The 18665-nt window shown below is 44.9% G+C and overlaps 1 protein-coding gene across 1 annotated transcript in view; it reads left to right on the plus strand.

Annotated features, from left to right (window-relative positions):
* cdh23 (cadherin-related 23) overlaps positions 1–18665 on the plus strand; it is a 704187-nt gene that overhangs the window by 415589 nt on the left and 269933 nt on the right. Inside the window, exons 20-24 of the mRNA XM_041176120.1 lie at positions 3539–3646; positions 9158–9347; positions 12514–12659; positions 14099–14318; positions 18266–18418. Coding sequence (XP_041032054.1) covers positions 3539–3646; positions 9158–9347; positions 12514–12659; positions 14099–14318; positions 18266–18418 — 817 coding nt within the window. The remainder of the gene's footprint in view (positions 1–3538; positions 3647–9157; positions 9348–12513; positions 12660–14098; positions 14319–18265; positions 18419–18665) is intronic.

Consider the following 18665-nt stretch of genomic DNA (forward strand, 5'->3'; position numbering starts at 1 on the left):
AACTTTGTTGTCACAGGAACCATTGTGAGGTTGGCGATAAACCACTTCAATCCAATCGGCTTCTGTCATTACATTGTAGAACCTCTCCTGCAGTTTCTCTCTCCTGTCAGGGGTGGCTGTGCATGAGAGATTTTCAGGGTTGATACGATCAGTCAGAGCTTGGGCATTACTTTGCTGCAAGGGCTACAGAAGGATTTTGGCTTTTTAATAGATAGTGATCACAAGGTCTTTTTGAGGGCATTTTGTCTGTTGGGCAGGTGTAGACAGATAGGTGAGTATTCCCGGAGAACTAGAGGCTATGGACAAGAAATAAACCAGAAACAGCAAACGTATCGCTGACGGGTGTTACTACTCTTAACACAATTGAAGAGAAGAAAGGCGTGGATTTTGTAGAAGCTTATTACATTTCTCAGGTGCATCTTGAAGCACTGCACCCACAATGAATGATTTTGTGCTGCTCTGACTAGGCCACAACAGAAGGAACCAGGCTGCCTATGATGACTACTTACTCAAAGGAAAATAAAACAGAGAGAGCGAGACCCAGAACAATCCCTTTTTTTTTAAAAGATGTCAGCCAAGGGCAGCACCCACACCCTGAGTCATGTAATCGTTGTTGTCAAGGCTGTTTGGTGTTTCATGCAGGGGTCTGGAAGCTTGTATGGTTCAACATAAACCGGTTATTGGTAACCCTTAACTAAGTACACACCCAAGCCACTGCCCATGTGTGGGTGCTGTCTCCATGCCAGCCCCTTCCAGACCCCATGCCATAGACCGTCTAGTCTCATGTGACGCTCTGTTTCATACTGTGGGTGGTACTGTTCTCCAGTCCAACATTAACCCTTACTCTGTCGAACACCCTTATCCCACAGTGGTGAGTTCAAGTCCTACTCCAGACTCCTGAGCGTGTAATCTGGGCTGGATTCCCTAGTGCAGTACTGAGGGAGTGCTGCACTGTCAGAGGTGTGATTTTTTCAAGATGGTAAACCAAGGGCCCGCCTGCTCCCTCAGGTGGATATGTAAGATCCCATGGCAGCGTTTTAAAGAAGAACAAGAGACTTCTCCCTGGTGTCTTGGCCAATAGTAAATTTGTTGCCAATTTCCTACATTGCAACAGTGACTGTAATTCAGTGATATTTCATTGGTTGTAAAGGATTTTGGGACATTGTGGACATTCTATATAAATTTAAGTTATTTTCTTTTCTCTCCAATACAATGTTGTTACCCACCACAATAGGCAGATGTTCTTTTGGAGCAAGAGGCTCCATGAACCACATTGAGATTAATAACCAATTATTCTGTAGAAAAGTTCCAAGTTCTGAAGAGTCATCTGGACTCGAAACGTTAACTCTTTCTCTCCACAGATGCTGTCAGACCTGCTGAGTTTTTCCAGCAATTTTTGTTTTTGTTTTAGATTTCCAGCATCCGCAGTATTTTGCATTTATTATATTCTATAGTGGTGCTGGTTGAATAATGAACATTGGCCAGGGCACCAAGAATTGCCTTTGCCCTTACTTGAATATTTTGATGCACTTTAAATATCCACCTGGACCATCAAAACAAGCACCAAGGATATTGCTTTAACCATAATGAGCCCTGGAGTATTGTGTACAGTTCTGGGCACCATACTTTAGAAAGGATGTGAACATGTTGGAGACAGTGCAGAAGAGGTTTATAAGAATGGTTCCTGGGTTGAGAAACTTCAATTATGGAGATAGATTGAAGAAATTGGGACTGTTCTCCTTGGAGATGAGAAGGCTAAGAGGAGATTTGATAGAGGTGTTCAAAATCATGAGGGGGCTGGATAGAATAGATAAGGAGAAATTGTTCCTGCTCGTAAAAGGATCGAGAACAAGAGGGCACAGATTCAAAGTAATTGTCAAAAGAAGCAAATGCGATGTGAGAAAAACTTTCTAATTTAACGAGTGGTTTGAGTCTGGAATGCACTGCCTGGAAGTGTGGTGGAGGCAGGTTCAATCGAGGCTTTCAAGAGGGCATTAGATGATTATTTAAATGGAGACAATGTGCAAGGGTTCAGGGAAAAGGCAGGAGAATGGCACTGAGTCATAATGCTCCTTCAGAGAATTGATGCAGACACAATGGGTTAAATATCATAACAATTCTGTGATTCTGTAACTATCTGAAGGACAGCGCCTCTGAAAGTGAAACACGACTTAATGGGATGTGGGCATCACTGGCATCAGCATTTATTGCCCATCCCTCATTGATCCCCCTTGTTCAGAGGGCATTTAAGAGTCAATCACGTTGCTGTGGGTCTGGAGTCACATGGAGGCCAGACCAGGTAGGGATGGCAGATTTCCTTCCCTAAAGGACATTAGTGGACCAAATGGGTTTTTATGACAATCGGCAATGGTTTCATGGTCGTCATCAGACTTTTAATTCTGGATTTTTATTGAATTTAAATTTCACCATCTACCATGGTGGGATCCGAACCCGGGTCCCCAGAGCATTACCCTGGGTCTCTGGGACATTAGTCCAGTGACAATACCACCATACCATCGCCTCTTCCAAATACCATATCAGAATATCTAGTCAAACTTGGTTTCTGAAGCTTTGTAATTGGACCTGAACCATCTTCTACAGTCCAAATATGATGCATCAAAGGCTGTCGTTTTCATGTACTTACAGGTCAAAAGGGTGCCCTTGAGTTTCTGGGCACACTGTGAATTTATTTCCTTAAATCTGCACAGTTGAAATATATATTTTATACATACCAGTGACAGATTTTTGTATCTTGGGCATTGCAGTTCCTTAAGAGTTAGCAAGACATAATCCACTTGAACGTAAACTTGAGCAAGACTGAAATTAGCCTCGGGCATCACTGATTCACTACAAGTGAAACCATTGATTTACGCACCCAAAGATTGACAACCCAGGCCAATAGTGCATTAGTGCACTAATGCGCAGCACCATAGACAGACAGGATGTCCAGTCTGCCCCATTAACAGGACAGGGTGGATTTGAGGGGGTTGTGGCAAGATGATCATTTTCAACTTTGCTGCCCAGGCAGTGACCTGGCATGGTGGATTTCACCTTGTCCCAGTTTTCATTCCACCGAAACCAATGGAACACGTGGGATATTCCTGGCGGAGCTCTGTTTAATGAGGTACCAGATTGAGGTAGGGGGAAGCCAGGGCATAAGTTGGCCTGTGTTGCTCTCTCGAGACTTGCTTAGTGGCTGCGTTGAAGGGTAATGTTGGCCAAGGTCTGGAGACAGGACACTTGCTCATCCTTGCAGTTTAGCAACAGTGTGCTGGGAAGGGACACCCGAGCAGGCAGGGTTAAAACACAAAGTTGGGATGAGAGAGTAAAGAATTTTTCACACTTCACTTTGTGACAGTTGAGGCCTCTTATATCAAAGGAAATCTGTGAAGTTTGAAGAGTCCCAGAATGTTGAACAGCAAGAGTTCAGGAAATAGTGATTTAAATGTAACTTCCAGCAGGTGTTAACTAACCAAGGGATTGTCTCTTTCATGTAACTGTACTTTGCTAACCTAAGACATTTTGTGAACTGTTTCAGGTGAATATAACTCTACTTGACATAAATGATAATCGTCCCATTTGGAAGGATGAGCCATACTTAGCCAATGTGGTTGAAATGTCACCCATTGACACAGATGTGATCACTGTAAGTATTTTTCAGTGCCACACTGAGTAGGTGAGTGTCTGAATCTGCTCTGGGAAGTGAACAGTAAAATCACAGATACACTTCAGCTTGGATTCACAGGTGCCCCCAAAACACCAGCGCAGCTGCCTGGCTGAAGGCAGCAATTGTGTTTGTCTGAATTGAATATTTCCGTGGTTGGGCTGGCTGGCTGGAGTGACCCAGAAAGTATAATTCAGTATGTTAAAAGATGGCTGACCCTGACAGAGTCAGATTGTGCAGAATGCCCAGAGATGCCATTTTGCAGCACTTGTGCATGGCCTTCAATTGCCCAATCTCAAACCAATTTTTGTCCACCTGTGGCCTTTTCTTTTAAAGGACATGCAATGCCGAAGGGTGAAGATTTCTCCCTGGCCACTTTGTATTAGCGACATCGTAAGTGGATTCTCTTAGATATTTTCATAATCCTGATACAAGTACAAGCCCAGGAAGCTGCCTTGTTCAGCTTAGAATGCATCTAACGCAAATCAATAAAGGCAAGATTGAGGATGGCACTGCAGAGTGTTCCAAATGGGATTGAGTTCAACACTCCCTTGGGTTATGGGAAATTACATGTTATGCTGCACCGATTGCAGGTTGGCTTCCTGTGGTTGGTATTTATTTCACCTGTCACAGTGAATGAACAGAAAAACCTTTCAGACACAATCCATTGGCTTTTCAAAAAGCTTGCAGGCTTGCCCAACTCTTACTGGGAATGGCACTGAGGATGTGCTTCCCTCACACTATGTCCCTCTTATCTGTTAAAGTCACTGTTCACACATTGAGGAAAGGTTGAATCTGGAGCCAATCTTTTCCTTAATCCAGGTTTATTCAAAAGACCACAGAGCACAGGCACAGACTCCCTTGTTCCTCCCCTACACTCGGTGTAAACTGGTTTTTATACACTTGGAATAATTCCCTAATCTTTCCCCAGTTGGTGGTAGCTGCTCCCAATTACAAACTAAAGCATTCACTCCATTGTAGCATGATTCCAACATTAACATTATCTAGTAGGGCAGTTGCACTTAACATACCCACTATCCTCTCCACTGATAAAGCTGTAATCGTTGTACTAAATACAGAGTGAGAGTCAAGGAACTGTATGAAACCTCTATTTCTCAGTGCTGCAGACATCCTAAAAGGTTCTCTGGATCTGCTGAACTCAGGGCCACTCAACAATTTGCATTTATATAGCATCTGAAATGCCCCAATGTGCGTCACAAGAGCATTATCAAACAGAATTTGACACCAAATCACATAAGGAGATATTCGGACAGGTGAGCAGAAGCTTGGTGGAAGATGTAGGTTTTAAGGAGTGTTTTGGAAGAGGAGAGAGAGGGGCAGAGGGGTTTAGGGAGGGATTTCCCAACAGCAGGGCCCAGGCATCTAAAGGCAAGATTGCTAATGGAAAATGGATTGAAATTGATCAGAGAGAGACCAGAATTGGAGGAGATCGGAGGTCGCAGAAGGTTGTATGGCTAGAGGTGGTTACAGACCTAGGCAGGGATGAGGCTATGGAGGGATTTGACCATACAGACATAGGAATTAGGAGCAGGAGTAGACCAGTCAATGCTTCAAACCTACTCCACCATTCACTAAATCCTGGCTGATCTGATTTTAGCCTCCACTCCACATTCCTGCCTACCCCCGACAACCTTTCACCCCCCTTGCTTATCAAGAACCTATCTACCTCTGCCTTAAAAATATTCAGAGTCTGCCTCCACCACCTTTTGAGGAAGAGAGTTCTGAAGAATCATGGTCCTCTGAGAAAAAATTTCTCCTCATTTCTGTCTTAAATGATTGAACCCTTATTTTTAAACAGTGACCTCTAGTTCTATATTCTCCCACAAGAGGGGAAACATCCTATCCACATCCACCCTGTCAAGACCACTCAAGGTCTTATACATTTCAATCAAGTCACCTCTTACTCTTCTAAACTCCAGTGGATAAAAGCCTAGTCTGCCCAACTTTTCATCATAAGACAACCCGCCCATTCCAGGTATTAGTTTAGTAAACCTTCTCTGAACTGCTTCCAACTCATTTACATCCATCCTTAAATAAGGAGAGCAATAATGTACACCACTAGCCTCACCAGTGCCCTGTATAACTGAAGCATAACCTCTCTACTCTTGCGTTCAACTCCCCTCACAATAAACGATAACATTCTACTAACTTTGCTAATTACTTGCTGCACCTATGTACTAGCCTTTTGTGATTCATGCACTAGGACACCCAGATCCCTCTGCATCTCAGAGCTCTGCAATCTCTCAGCATTTAGATAATATGCTTCTCTTTTATGCTTCCTGCCAAAATGGACAATTTCACATCCTCCCACATTATACTCCATTTGCCAGATCTTTGTCCACTCACCTAATCTATCTACATCGCTTTGTAGCCCCCTTATGCCCTCTTCATAACTTGCTTTCCTACCTATAAATAATTGCCTCCATTAAACAAAATATAATCAAGTGAGTTAAGGGACATCTGAAATCGAGAGAGAGATTAAATACTCATCTGAAACCCAGGAGCACATTAAAATCTCGGCAGGCTTGAATCAGAAAGGTGTGGGTTCGAACCTCTTCCCCAAGTTGCCAGCGCTCAATCTAAGCTAGCACATGAGTGAAAAACTGACTTTGTGCTGCATTGTCTCAGGTGTGATCCTTTTGGATGAGCTGTCAAACTGAAGTCTCTTGTTCAGTTCGATGTTGAAGGCCCTCTAGCCCTGTAGAAGGAGGAGCAGAGAAAGCTCCCGATATCCTGACCAACAATCATTCCCCAATCAAAACCCTCTAAAACAGAGTAACTTACTGTTCACCTTCTTACTGTATGCTTTATTTGGTTGCCATATATCTCTGTAAAGCAGGATTTGCTCTACTTTATTCATGGCTTGTGATGCAGAATGAGGTTGTTTCTGAGAAATGTGACAAGGTGCTTTAACTAATGAAAGTGTTACACCCTTGTGTGTAAACATACTTCCTGATGGATTGCTAATTTTCCCCTTTCCCTTGTGCAGAAGCATAGACGAGATTTATTGCACAGTAGTTTATTAGGATTCAGTGTACTCAGTACGTTACAAGATGAGTGCTTTGTAAATGTTATCAGTGTATTCATGTGAATGTTAGGTAGGTTTGATTTAAAAGCACTGCTTGACTTGCAGTGAAAAATCCCCGCATCTGAATTATTGATTACATGTCACTGTGGTGTGGTGATGTACACACAGCCATAAAGTCTGTGTTGCCTAGGCAAAAGATAATTGAAGAATTAAACATTATAACACATCTCTGATTATGCTCATATCAGTGTTAGTGGAGGCTGTGAATCTCCATATTTTCATGGCAGAACAGTTAAATTGAGGGTTTAGTCGCCTTGTGAAACAAACCATTACAGAGCAGGTTGGCTATTTTGGCAGAGTGAAAGCTAGTTGTGACAGCTAATTTCCTTGATGATGTTTTTGTAGAAGTGGCATCTCGTAGCTACAGAGTTTGACAGGGTGTCAGTCTTAAAAATATTTTTTTGTTACTGATATTGCATTATTATTCATGCCGTTTGTAAACAAGCTGTTCAGTGGTGAGGTTAGCGGTGTTGCAGTGAGTTAAGTTTCCTTATCCCCTCTCTCTCTAATAATATCCCCTCTCTCTCTAATAAGCATCTTCTATATAAACAAATGCAGCAACCATTCTGTGCACAGCAAGATTCCAGAAATACTAAGTAGAATAGTCAGTTCATTTTTTTTGTGTGTGTGTGGGTATTGGTTATGTGGCGAACCCTGAGGAGCTTAACCTTAGCTAGAAGTCGGAGATCAGGAGAGTGGAGGCCAGGAACCACAGCTCCTGGCCACCTTCTGGACTTTCACACGTGACAGCCGGGGACTGGCCCCACATGCGCAGTTGGCGCCTTTCACGTCTTCAGGCCGAGAAACGGCCCTGCGCACATGTGCAGAAGAAAAAGAAGCGGAATGGTGCCAAGCTGGAGGTCAGGTGACCTGAAGAGGAGCGCCAATGCAGAGATGGTGTCCCAGGGAGCAGGACACTGGGAGGGGGACAGGGAGCAGGCCCCAAACAAAGAGCAAGATCCCAAGCCAGAGAGTGGAGGAGAAACAGGACCCAGAAGAAGATCCCAAGTAAAGGACAAAGACAGAGATCAGAAACAGATCCTGTTAAGTAAAGTTGAGAAAAGGGAGAGCGGAGCAACGGGCTCCAACTTAGAGAGAGAGCTGCAAAGAACAATCTTGAAGCGAAGTGGGCTGGAGAGAAACCCTAAGACCTGAGAGGACAGCCGAATGTTGGTGACTCCGTGCTGCGAGCTATAAGGGAAAAGGTACTGTTTGGAGCAGTGGCGTTCTGCTTGGCATGGCCAAAGATCCGAAAGTGGTGCTTGGAAGGTGAAGCTTGTGTGTACTCGGAAATCCAGGGGAAAGGAATTTCGGAAGACGAGACTGAAACCCTGAGGTTGGATCCTGGTTGAAGCCGTCCGAGTGGGAGTACCATTTGAAGAGAATTCTAAGGAAAATTCTTCCAGTGTGGTGTTTGGAAACCCTTGTGCGAAAGACAGAGCTTCAGTGAGACCGGTTGGCTCTCGGTGCGACAAGTGTCTGAATGGGTTGTTGAGAAATCCATAGAACCTGCTTTGGTCACATCTGTCATTTACTTTGGAGGGTGGTGTGTCTGTCCACAGCTCATCAATTGGTGCACGTGTGCTGCATACTTACCCTGAATATTAGATGACATAGTTATGGACAATTGCTTTATCTTTCTGAATTTGTATGTGCCTGTAAAGATATAGCTGGAGTGAAGGGACGGTGAATATTTGAATCATTTTCATGTGCTTGCACTGAGATCTTACCAACCGTTTTGTCTGGTGTAATATAGTTCATTCTTCTTGTTTAATAAATGTTTTATTCTTTGTTTTAAAAGATCATCAGCAGACTCCTGTGAATTTGTTCAGTAACTTTCCTCCATGGTTTCTATAAACAAAATAAAAATTAGGACCTATCAAACTAAGTTTCACTCTGGGATCTGACTTGTCCAGTATAAACATCAGCTGGGATCGTAACAGTTATAACAGCAAGAGGACTCCCTCTGAGCATCCAGACAAAGCGGCAGTCAGGGCCTGGGCTTAACATCTCATCTCAAGGCCAGCAGAGCTAATCATTTTGTTCTTTATAAGAGCCAATCATCTTCCCTTTCTTGGTGACCTTTTATTGATCTTTTATCTTTAAGCCTTTCCAATTTCATTATTCGCTCCCTTTTTGTACTTTGTATAATTCTCCTAGTTTTCTTCAATATCATGCTCTCTATATTTATCATAGGCTTCTCTTTTTGCTGATCTTGCTTTCACCCCCCCACTGCACCTCCGCCCCAATAAATCCCTTCGTCATAGATGCAACCCTTTGCTCCTAGTCAGGATGTATTTAACCTTAATTTATCCACCTCTTATTAAATACCTCCCCTTGTTGAGTAAGACCAGATAACAGCGTCGAATGCCTCTCTTTTACAGGTGTCTGCCTTTGACCCAGACCTTGCTGAGAATGGTTCTGTTGTGTACACCATCAACCCTCCCAATCCATTCTATCGAATCAACAGGACCACGGGGAAGATCCGCACATCTGGTGCGGTGTTGGACCGAGAGAATACGGATTCCAGCGGTGCTGAAATGATGAGGAAAATCGTTGTATCGGTCACAGACCGTGAGTTATTGGGGATCTCACTGAGCAATTAAGACATAATGACCCGCTGACCTGTAATCACCTTCCATATTCACTCAAAAGATTTCATGTCCATTTTGTTTATGAATAGAAAATTAGTGCATAGACCAGGAACATGCTTGCTGAAGCCAATTCACATGACATGGAAATTGAGTGTGAAGTATGGAAGGTTTGTTGCAGTTGATTGAACGTTCTGATGAGATTCCGGCCTTTAGTCATCAACGATAGATGTCGAGGTAGTACTTCTCTCAAAACGCAGCACTAGCTTGCAAGAAGTAGCAAAGAAGCCCAGGAAGGTGATTAAGAGCAGATGACCAAAGCCATGGTCAAGGAGATGGATTTTGAAGGTGAAAGGGGCTTGCCAAAGTGACTAGAGAGAGAATTTGAGAGTACAGGAATTTAGATGTATTGCCTCAGATAAGAATGTGGGATCACCTGAAGCTAACCTGAAGCATTTAAAAGGGTGGGACTTTGTGCTTAAATTAGCAGTTGTGTTTGTTTACATAATGGTGACTGCACCGCAAACTTACTTCATTGACAATAAAGCCTTTTAAGGTAACCTGCCGACATGAAAAACATTACATAAATATAGATTCATTCCATTACTATTCATGCAGTTTGATGACGGATATCAGTTCATCCTTGTTTGATTATCAGCAATGGCTCCTCTTTGTATAATTCCCCTCTTGACGGTCCATTCTAATCCAACCCACGGATTTGTGCCGAGGAGGTGGGAAAGAGAAATTCTGACCACTGTGTTTAGGAGCATTTTCAATGCATTCAAAAAGGACATGTTTGCAATGCCACCACACCCCCACAACAGATCAAGGTGGTTTCCCTCCCCTTGCTATAGTTGAGTGCCAGAATTGGGCTGACAGTGCACTTTAAAAGTGACTCCTTGCTGCATCAAGGAAACCATGTTCCTTTTTTCTCTTTTCACACTGGGCTTTTTGCTTGTCAGTCATCCTATTGGCGCTGCTTCCAAGCTTATCTGTTGTGTGCACTGTGTGATTGGCAACCCACTAATGGGCCAGCGTCTTATCTGGGCAACTTGATGTGCTGTAATTCGGAATCTCTTCCCTTCTTTGCTCTAAGTCTGCACAGCAGCTGGATAAGCAGTTGGGAAAATGCGCTATATAGGCCTTGATCCTTGCAGTGTGAAACACTAGTTTGGTTAAAATTCTGCAGGAAATTTCCACAAGGTCTAGGAAGCAATTCTCTCAATCATTAGCATGCAGCATACCAGAGGTTTTGTATGTGGGACCCACTGACGATGGCTAGACCAAGACTCAGCGGAATTTACTTACAAAGAAACAAAGACTTGTGTTCATATAACATTACTGTTATGATGTGGAAGATGACGTGTGTCAGGCTGATCAAATGCACAAGGGAAACTTGATCACGTGGTCATAATTTTGCAATTTGTATTTTGTTTTGAGATGCGTGCCTTGAACTCAGTAGTAATAAGCCCACCAAGACTTAGACATGTTTTCAAAGCTAAATTAAACATTTATTAACAGAAGAAAAGATTTTAAGCACATACATAGGTCTACAAATTACTACTATAGTAACTCCTAAAACCCCTAATTAATCTGGCTCCTAGTTAGACCTCTGTTAAGGCAATTGTAAAAACAGATAGATTTAAATAGACCCAGGCAAAGCAACACAATACCCTGGACAGTGAGGTTCAAAGTGAGTTTTCTCAGTTTTGGTTCCTGTAAACAGCATCTTGATGCATAGAGGCTGGAGGCTTTTCACGCTTGTGTTATATCTTAGAATGCCTTCTCCTCTAAAACACAGCCTCATCTCTTTTATACATGTTCCTGCCTTTCTAATGTAAATTCAATTGTTCCCATATGCCTTTCCAACTTTACTTTTCTCATAATATAAATCTTTCATCATACTAATTTTATCAACAACCTTTGGGAACTATAAACACACTGTTTTTCTTAGTTTCTTCTGGTTATGTGTAACATCTTACTACCTCTTTAAAATTCAAACTAATCTAATTTATCTATAAACACAAATTTTTCTTACATCTCATATTCTAAAACTTCAGCCATATTTACGTATTTAGCATTTCAAACCTAGCTTCTTTGTTGATAACTCAAAGCCTCCAAACCAGCTGTCTCCAATTCAATTAAATCCCACACGCATACAGAAACTAATCCAAACCTCATTATTAACCTACCTTTACAATAGATCACAATAATTTTATGAAAATTTTATATCTTCATGACGCTACCTTCAAAGCTCAAAACGCTTTGCAGACTTTGAAGTGTAGTGACTGTTGTGAAGGGCATTGTCATGTAATCTGCATGGTATTATATAGAATTTGCATGACATTAACCGAACTGGTAAATGCAGATGTCCATGCTCTGCATGAGTTTCCTCACATCCTTAATTAGCTCACCGATCAATACATCCTCCTTTTCCTAATGAGAGATTCTGGCTTTAGTGTGATGTAGAAACTCTTTCTGATTCTTTTGATTCACTGTCTCATTGTCCTCTGTTTTCAAATTTTTGATTGAAATTTTCTCATCACTCTGGAAACCTAAACAAATGTTTGTGACAGTCTGATCACAACAGTCAGATGTAGACGAAAGCCCCTTCACAGTGGAGACCCCACAAGGAAGTTCTTAGCGAATGGGATATACTCCATCACTGCAGTATGCCTTTGGTCTTCATTGTAGTAGGGCTGATCCCATCGAAGCCTTTTGGTCGCTGTCACTGCCTCAGTTTGTAACTGAATAATGTCATGATTACAGCTGAATGAGTTGAGTTGGTGGATTAAGAGTATATTTATACTGTAGCTCTCAGTCAGGTACATTGCAAAATCCAGCCATTTCGAACTGAAATGAAGAGAAATTTCTTCACTCCGAGGCTTGAGAACCTTTGAAATTCTCTACTCCAGGGAGCTCTGGATACTCAGTCATTGAATATATTCAAGGCTGAGGCCGATAGACTTTTGGGCACCAAGAGCATTGAGGAATGTGGGGATAGTGAATGAAAGTGGAGTTGAGGTAGAAGGTCGACCAGGATCTTGTTGAATGCCGGAGCAAGGCTGGAGGAACCATATGGTCCACAGCTGCTCCTATTTCTTAGGTTGTCATGTTCCTGTATGCCTTATTCTTTTATCCTGTTGCAGAGGGAAGGCCTTCCCTACAAGCCAGCAGTAGCACCACCGTTACTGTGAACTTGCTGGATCTAAATGACAATGACCCTGTTTTCCAAAACCTGCCGTTCACTGCTGAAGTGCTGGAGGATCTGCCAATTGCCTCGTCCATTTTCCAGGTAACTGCTCCAGATGTTGTTAGGTACTTGCAGAACACTTCCTTGTTTAAAAAATTGTATGGGTTTTGTCAAACTGCATAGCCTCCATGTGACAGTGCGTGATGTTTAGTTAATGAGTGTGCAGGATTGGATTATTAAACGTTGGGATAAGCTTTCACTTGTCCTGCCTTCAGTAATGCCACAATTGCAAATGTCCTTAAGTGCTACGTATGTGGAAAACGGTTCATTAGTGAATGCAGTTAGTGGAACAATAACAGAGAACCTTCTTTTATTCTGGTGTGTGCATACCAGATTGCTTTGGCCACTGTTTAAAGGGAGAAGTTGATCAGTTTGTTTATAATGAATTGACTCCTCCGTATGAACAGGAAAGGCATTCAAGCACTCCCACTAGAGTCATGGACAAGGCCCAATTCCCTGTTCTCCGGAGGAGGAGAGCTCATTGGGTGCATGAGCCAGGAAACTCTGCCCCCCCTGTGGTCCTGTGTTCCCAGTTGGAATGGTTCAGCCAGCAGTGGAGAGAACTTTGTGAGCTCTGACAGTGCAAAATCTGAATCTGTCAGGGTTTATGAGGAGGGAATGCTTGTGACCTAGAGCAGCAAACTGATGCTCTTAACTTTGATCATTCCTGAAATCATTTCTGTTCTTTCAGAAATCTGGAACATTCTCCCACAAAAGGCTGTCGCTGTTGGGGATCAATTGAAAGCTTCAAAGCTGAGATTGGTAGATGATGATCATTAGACAAGGGTGTTAATGGTTACGAGCCAAGGCACATAAATTGAGTTAAGATACAGGTCAGCCATGATCAAATTGACTGGTGCAGCAGCCTCAAGGGGCTGAATGGCCTATTCCTATTCTTATGCTCCTTACTCTTGTCCTCAACTTCCTCCAGGGTGGTAACCTATCCTGTCCCTGCAACCTCCCCCATTGAAATGTACAAACTTCTTACAGGGCAGGTGCAGGAAGCATGTTTCCCCTGGTTGGGGAGTGTCTAGAACCAGGAGACACAGTCTCAGAATACGAGGTAGGTCATTTCGGACTGAGATGAGGAGGAATTTCTTCAGTGAGAGGGTAGGAATTCTCTACCCCAGAGTGCAGTGGAGGCTCAGTCATTGTGTTTGTTCAACGCAGATGTCGATGGCTTTCTAGGGACAAAATGGTTTTAAGGGCTACAGGGATAAAATGGGAAGATGCTGTTTGAGATAGAAGATCAGTCATAATCTAGTTACATGGAGGAGCAGACTCAAGGAGCTGAATGGCCTACCCCTGCTCCTATATTCCTATGTTCATCAATCAAGCCTGTGGTGCTTTGTGCACTCCCTCCTCCCTTTTGGGGCTGAGTGGCCTCCTTGTCGTTCCTATGATCTGCAAGCGTAACCCCCCCCCCAAGGTTGTCTGTACCCTTGTTCCTTTTCAGATGCTTCCCTCTTTTCTGTCGCTAGGTATCTGTGCTAGATCCTGATGAAAGTTCCAATGGAATGGTGACATACTCCATGCAAGTCGGCATGCCCAGATTGGACTTTGTACTCAACTCCAGCACAGGCTTAATCACTTCCACTGCGGCGTTGGATCGAGAGAGGATATCGGAATACTATTTGAGATTGATAGCCAGCGATGCGGGAATGGTGCCAAGGAGCTCCACCAGCACCCTGACAGTAAGGGGTAAGCAACAATAGCTTTGAAAAGTGCAGTAGGCCATGGACACATGGCAAATTTAGGTGATGGGAGAACATTATTTTACATGCCTGAGCAGCTTTCCAAATTTGCAAGGCAAGAGTGCACCTTTAAGAATTAGATCAGCTCACCAGCATGTTATTCACTTAAAGCGTCCGTCGAGGTATTTATTTCTCTGTGGTCGCTCTCCAGTGCTGTGATTAAATTGTTTTCTGGTTAGAGCAGCTTACAACTTGGAGAAACTAGAAGCGTTGATTTAACTTTTTTTAAATCAGATGTTTTATTCTACACAAAAACACCAACAAATGGTGAAATACTAAACCAAATGGCCTGTAGGCCCAGCAGTTTCGATAAAGCAATGAGTTAAAGTTCCTCAGCTGAAACATCCGGTCGCAAATTTACAGCTAAAGACCTACATTCAAAATGTTAGCGCATTTCCCTTCCTTCAAGCCTATTCCCAGCAATTTATGTTTTCACTTGAATTACAGCATTTGTTTTGTTAATATTTTTAAATGATTAACTGTGCAAGCTGTGTGTTTTTTCTTGTGAGTTATTTGTGTTCTATTTTCCACCACCGTCTAAATTTATTTTTGAGTTTGTTCTTCGCTTCCTTGGGCAGCCATACGATTGCCCCAGCTGAGAGCACAGTGGACAGTATCCATCGGGATCAGGCTTGACCAGGCCACCGGGTGATGCACATGAACAGCAGCTCCGGCCATTCCCATTTCCCACCCTGAATAGAATTAATTCTGGCTCACTGAAAAAGAACAGGGGCAACGCCTGATGTCCAAGGGAACTGAAGTTCACAGATATATTAATCAATCTGATAAAAGCGAAATACTGCAGTTCCTGGAAAACTGAAACAAAAATAGCTGGAAAAACTCAGCAGGTCTGACAGCATCTGTGGAGAGAAAGAGCTGACCGTTCTTCTGAAGAAGAGTCATCTAGACTTGGAACATTAACTCTTTCTCTCCACAGAGGCTGTCAGATCTGCTGAGTTTTTCCAGCTATTTTTGCTTTTGTTGTATTAATCAATCAGTTTTGATTGATTTGAGGGTTTCAAAAAGAGTGCAGTGATCTTGTGTGAGGGGTGGGGGAGAGAGGGGTGGATGAGGGTGTAGTGAGGGGGGAGAGAGGTGGATGAGGGTGTAGTGAGGGGGAGAGGGGTGGATGAGGGTTTGGTGAGGGGTGGATGAGGGTGTAGTGAGGGGGGAGAGGGGTGGATGAGGGTGTAGTGAGGGAGAGAGGGGTGGATGAGGGTGTAGTGAGGGGTGGATGAGGGTGTAGTGAGGGAGAGAGGGGTGGATGAGGGTGTAGTGAGGGGTAGATGAGGGTGTAGTGAGGGGTGGATGAGGGTGTAGTGAAGGGTGGATGAGGGTGTAGTGAGGGGGGAGAGGGGTGGATGAGGGTGTAGTGAGGGGTGGATGAGGGTGTAGTGAGGGGTGGATGAGGGTGTAGTGAGGGGGGAGAGGGGTGGATGAGAGTGTAGTGAGAGGTGGATGAGGGTGTAGTGAGGGGTGGATGAGGGTGTAGTGAGGGGGAGAGGGGTAGATGAAGGTGTAGTGAGGGAGAGAGGGGTGGATGAGGGTGTAGTGAGGGGGGAGAGGCGTAGATGAGGTGTAGTGAGGAGTGGATGAGGGTGTAGTGAGGGGTAGATGAGGGTGTAGTGAGGGGTAGATGAGGGTGTAGTGAGGGGGGAGAGGGTTGGATGAGGGTGTAGTGAGGGGTGGATGAGGGTGTATTGAGGGGTGGATGAGGGTGTAGTGAGGGGGAGAGGGGTAGATGAGGGTGTAGTGAGGGAGAGAGGGGTGGATGAGGGTGTAGTGAGGGAGAGAGGGGTGGATGAGGGTGTAGTGAGGGGGGAGAGGGGTGGATGAGGTGTAGTGAGGAGTGGATGAGGGTGTAGTGAGGGGTAGATGAGGGTGTAGTGAGGGGTGGATGAGGGTGTAGTGAGGGGAAGAGGGGTGGATGAGGGTGTAGTGAGGGGGAGAGGGGTGGATGAGGGTGTAGAGAGGGGGGAGAGGGGTGGATGAGGGTGTAGTGAGGGGGAGAGGGGTAGATGAGGGTGTAGTGAGGGAGAGGGGGTGGATGAGGGTGTAGTGAGGGGTGGATGAGGGTGTAGTGAGGGGTGGATGAGGCTGTAGTGAGGGGTAAAGGGGTGGATGAGGGTGTAGTGAGGGGGGAAGAGGGGTGGATGAGGATGTAGTGAGGGGTGGATGAGGGTGTAATGAGGGGTGGATGAGGGTGTAATGAGGGGTGGATGAGGGTGTAGTGAAGGGTGGATGAGGGTGTAATGAGGGGTGGATGAGGCTGTAGTGAGGGGTGGATGAGGGTGTAGTGAGGGGTGGATGAGGGTGTAGTGAGGGGTGGATGAGGGTGTACTGAGGTGTGGATGAGGCTGTAGTGAGGGGTGGATGAGGGTGTAGTGAGGGGTGGATGAGGGTGTAGTGAGGGGTGGATGAGGGTGTAATGAGGGGTGGATGAGGCTGTAGTGAGGGGTGGATGAGGCTGTAGTGAGGGGTGGATGAGGCTGTAGTGAGGGGTGGATGAGGGTGTAATGAGGGGTGGATGAGGCTGTAGTGAGGGGTGGATGAGGCTGTAGTGAGGGGTGGATGAGGGTGTGGTGAGGGGTGGATGAGGGTGTAGTGAGGGGTGGATGAGGGTGTAGTGAGGGGTGGATGAGGCTGTAGTGAGGGGTGGATGAGGGTGTACTGAGGTGTGGATGAGGGTGTAGTGAGGGGTGGATGAGGCTGTAGTGAGGGGTGGATGAGGGTGTAGTGAGGGGTGGATGAGGGTGTAGTGAGGGGTGGATGAGGGTGTAGTGAGGGGTGGATGAGGGTGTAGTGAGGTGTGGATGAGGCTGTAGTGAGGGGTGGATGAGGCTGTAGTGAGGGGTGGATGAGGGTGTAGTGAGGGTTGGATGAGGGTGTAGTGAGGGGTGGATGAGGGTGTACTGAGGTGTGGATGAGGCTGTAGTGAGGGGTGGATGAGGGTGTAGTGAGGGGTGGATGAGGGTGTAGTGAGGTGTGGATGAGGGTGTAGTGAGGGGTGGATGAGGGTGTAGTGAGGGGTGGATGAGGGTGTAGTGAGGTGTGGATGAGGGTGTAGTGAGGGGTGGATGAGGGTGTAGTGAGGGGTGGATGAGGGTGTAGTGAGGGGTGGATGAGGGTGTAGTGAGGGGTGGATGAGGGTGTAGTGAGGTGTGGATGAGGGTGTAGTGAGGGGTGGATGAGGGTGTAGTGAGGGGTGGATGAGGGTGTAGTGAGGGGTGGATGAGGGTGTACTGAGGTGTGGATGAGGCTGTAGTGAGGGGTGGATGAGGCTGTAGTGAGGGAGTCCATGGTTGAGATAATCATGCATGAGTGTGAAGAGCAGACTTAATGGGCTGAAAGGCCTTTTCTTGATAATTTCTTAAGAAATTAGTGGACAGAGAAATGCCACCTGGACCATCAAATCTGTCTCACACTTAGAATAGCCAGATGTACAAGACCCACCAGACATGTGTTTCCACTCCCCCCACCCCCAAATTCCCCACACTTTGAAATCTCCTGGGAGAGATAGAAAGCAGAGAAGGAAATTTGAATAAGCACACATGCACTTGCTTGTAGCTAACGTTTTATTGTGGGAGGAGACTGTATCCACAGCAGCTCAGAGCTCATTCACACTTGGCTGATCAGTGAGGGCTCATTTAAACATTGCTGAAAAGAAAGGCATTTTGCCAAGGCTTCTTGTCTTGTATTCCAGGATGAAGACTAAATTTGGCATTCCTGCATTTGCCCTGATGAGCGTGAGACACAAAGCTTTGGCAACATGTCTCTCTCTTCAGCAGTACTCAAGGGGGTTCATTTCTTCCGGCTGCCCTGAAGCTGTCTACCTTTCTCTGGTGTAGCTTGTAACATCGAGCTTGATTTCCCTTTTTTTTTGTCTGGTTTCAGTGCTGGATGTAAATGATGAGATTCCGACGTTTCACCCGGCTGTTTACAATATCTCCCTATCAGAGGACGTGCCCAGGGATCACAGGGTTGTGCGTCTCAACTGTACCGATGCTGATACTGGCCTTAACGCAGAGCTGAGCTACTTCATTACAGGTGGGCCCCTCACACAGAGCATCATGATGAGGAGGGCCTGTGTATTACCATGAAGCAACATCCCATAAATTCTCGTCTCACTTGGCACCTTCCTTCCATCCTGGTCCTCACCAAGTTTAACCAATAGCTTTCCTTTTATGAAGTTCTGTTGCCCCATCACTCTCTGCCTGGCAGAGATGATTAAATACCAGCTGCTCCTGCAGTCAGCACCATGTGTACTCTGCTCACTCACAGTGTTTGTAATTAG

Source organism: Carcharodon carcharias, chromosome 28, assembly GCF_017639515.1.
Source record: "Carcharodon carcharias isolate sCarCar2 chromosome 28, sCarCar2.pri, whole genome shotgun sequence".
Lineage (NCBI taxonomy): Eukaryota > Metazoa > Chordata > Chondrichthyes > Lamniformes > Lamnidae > Carcharodon > Carcharodon carcharias.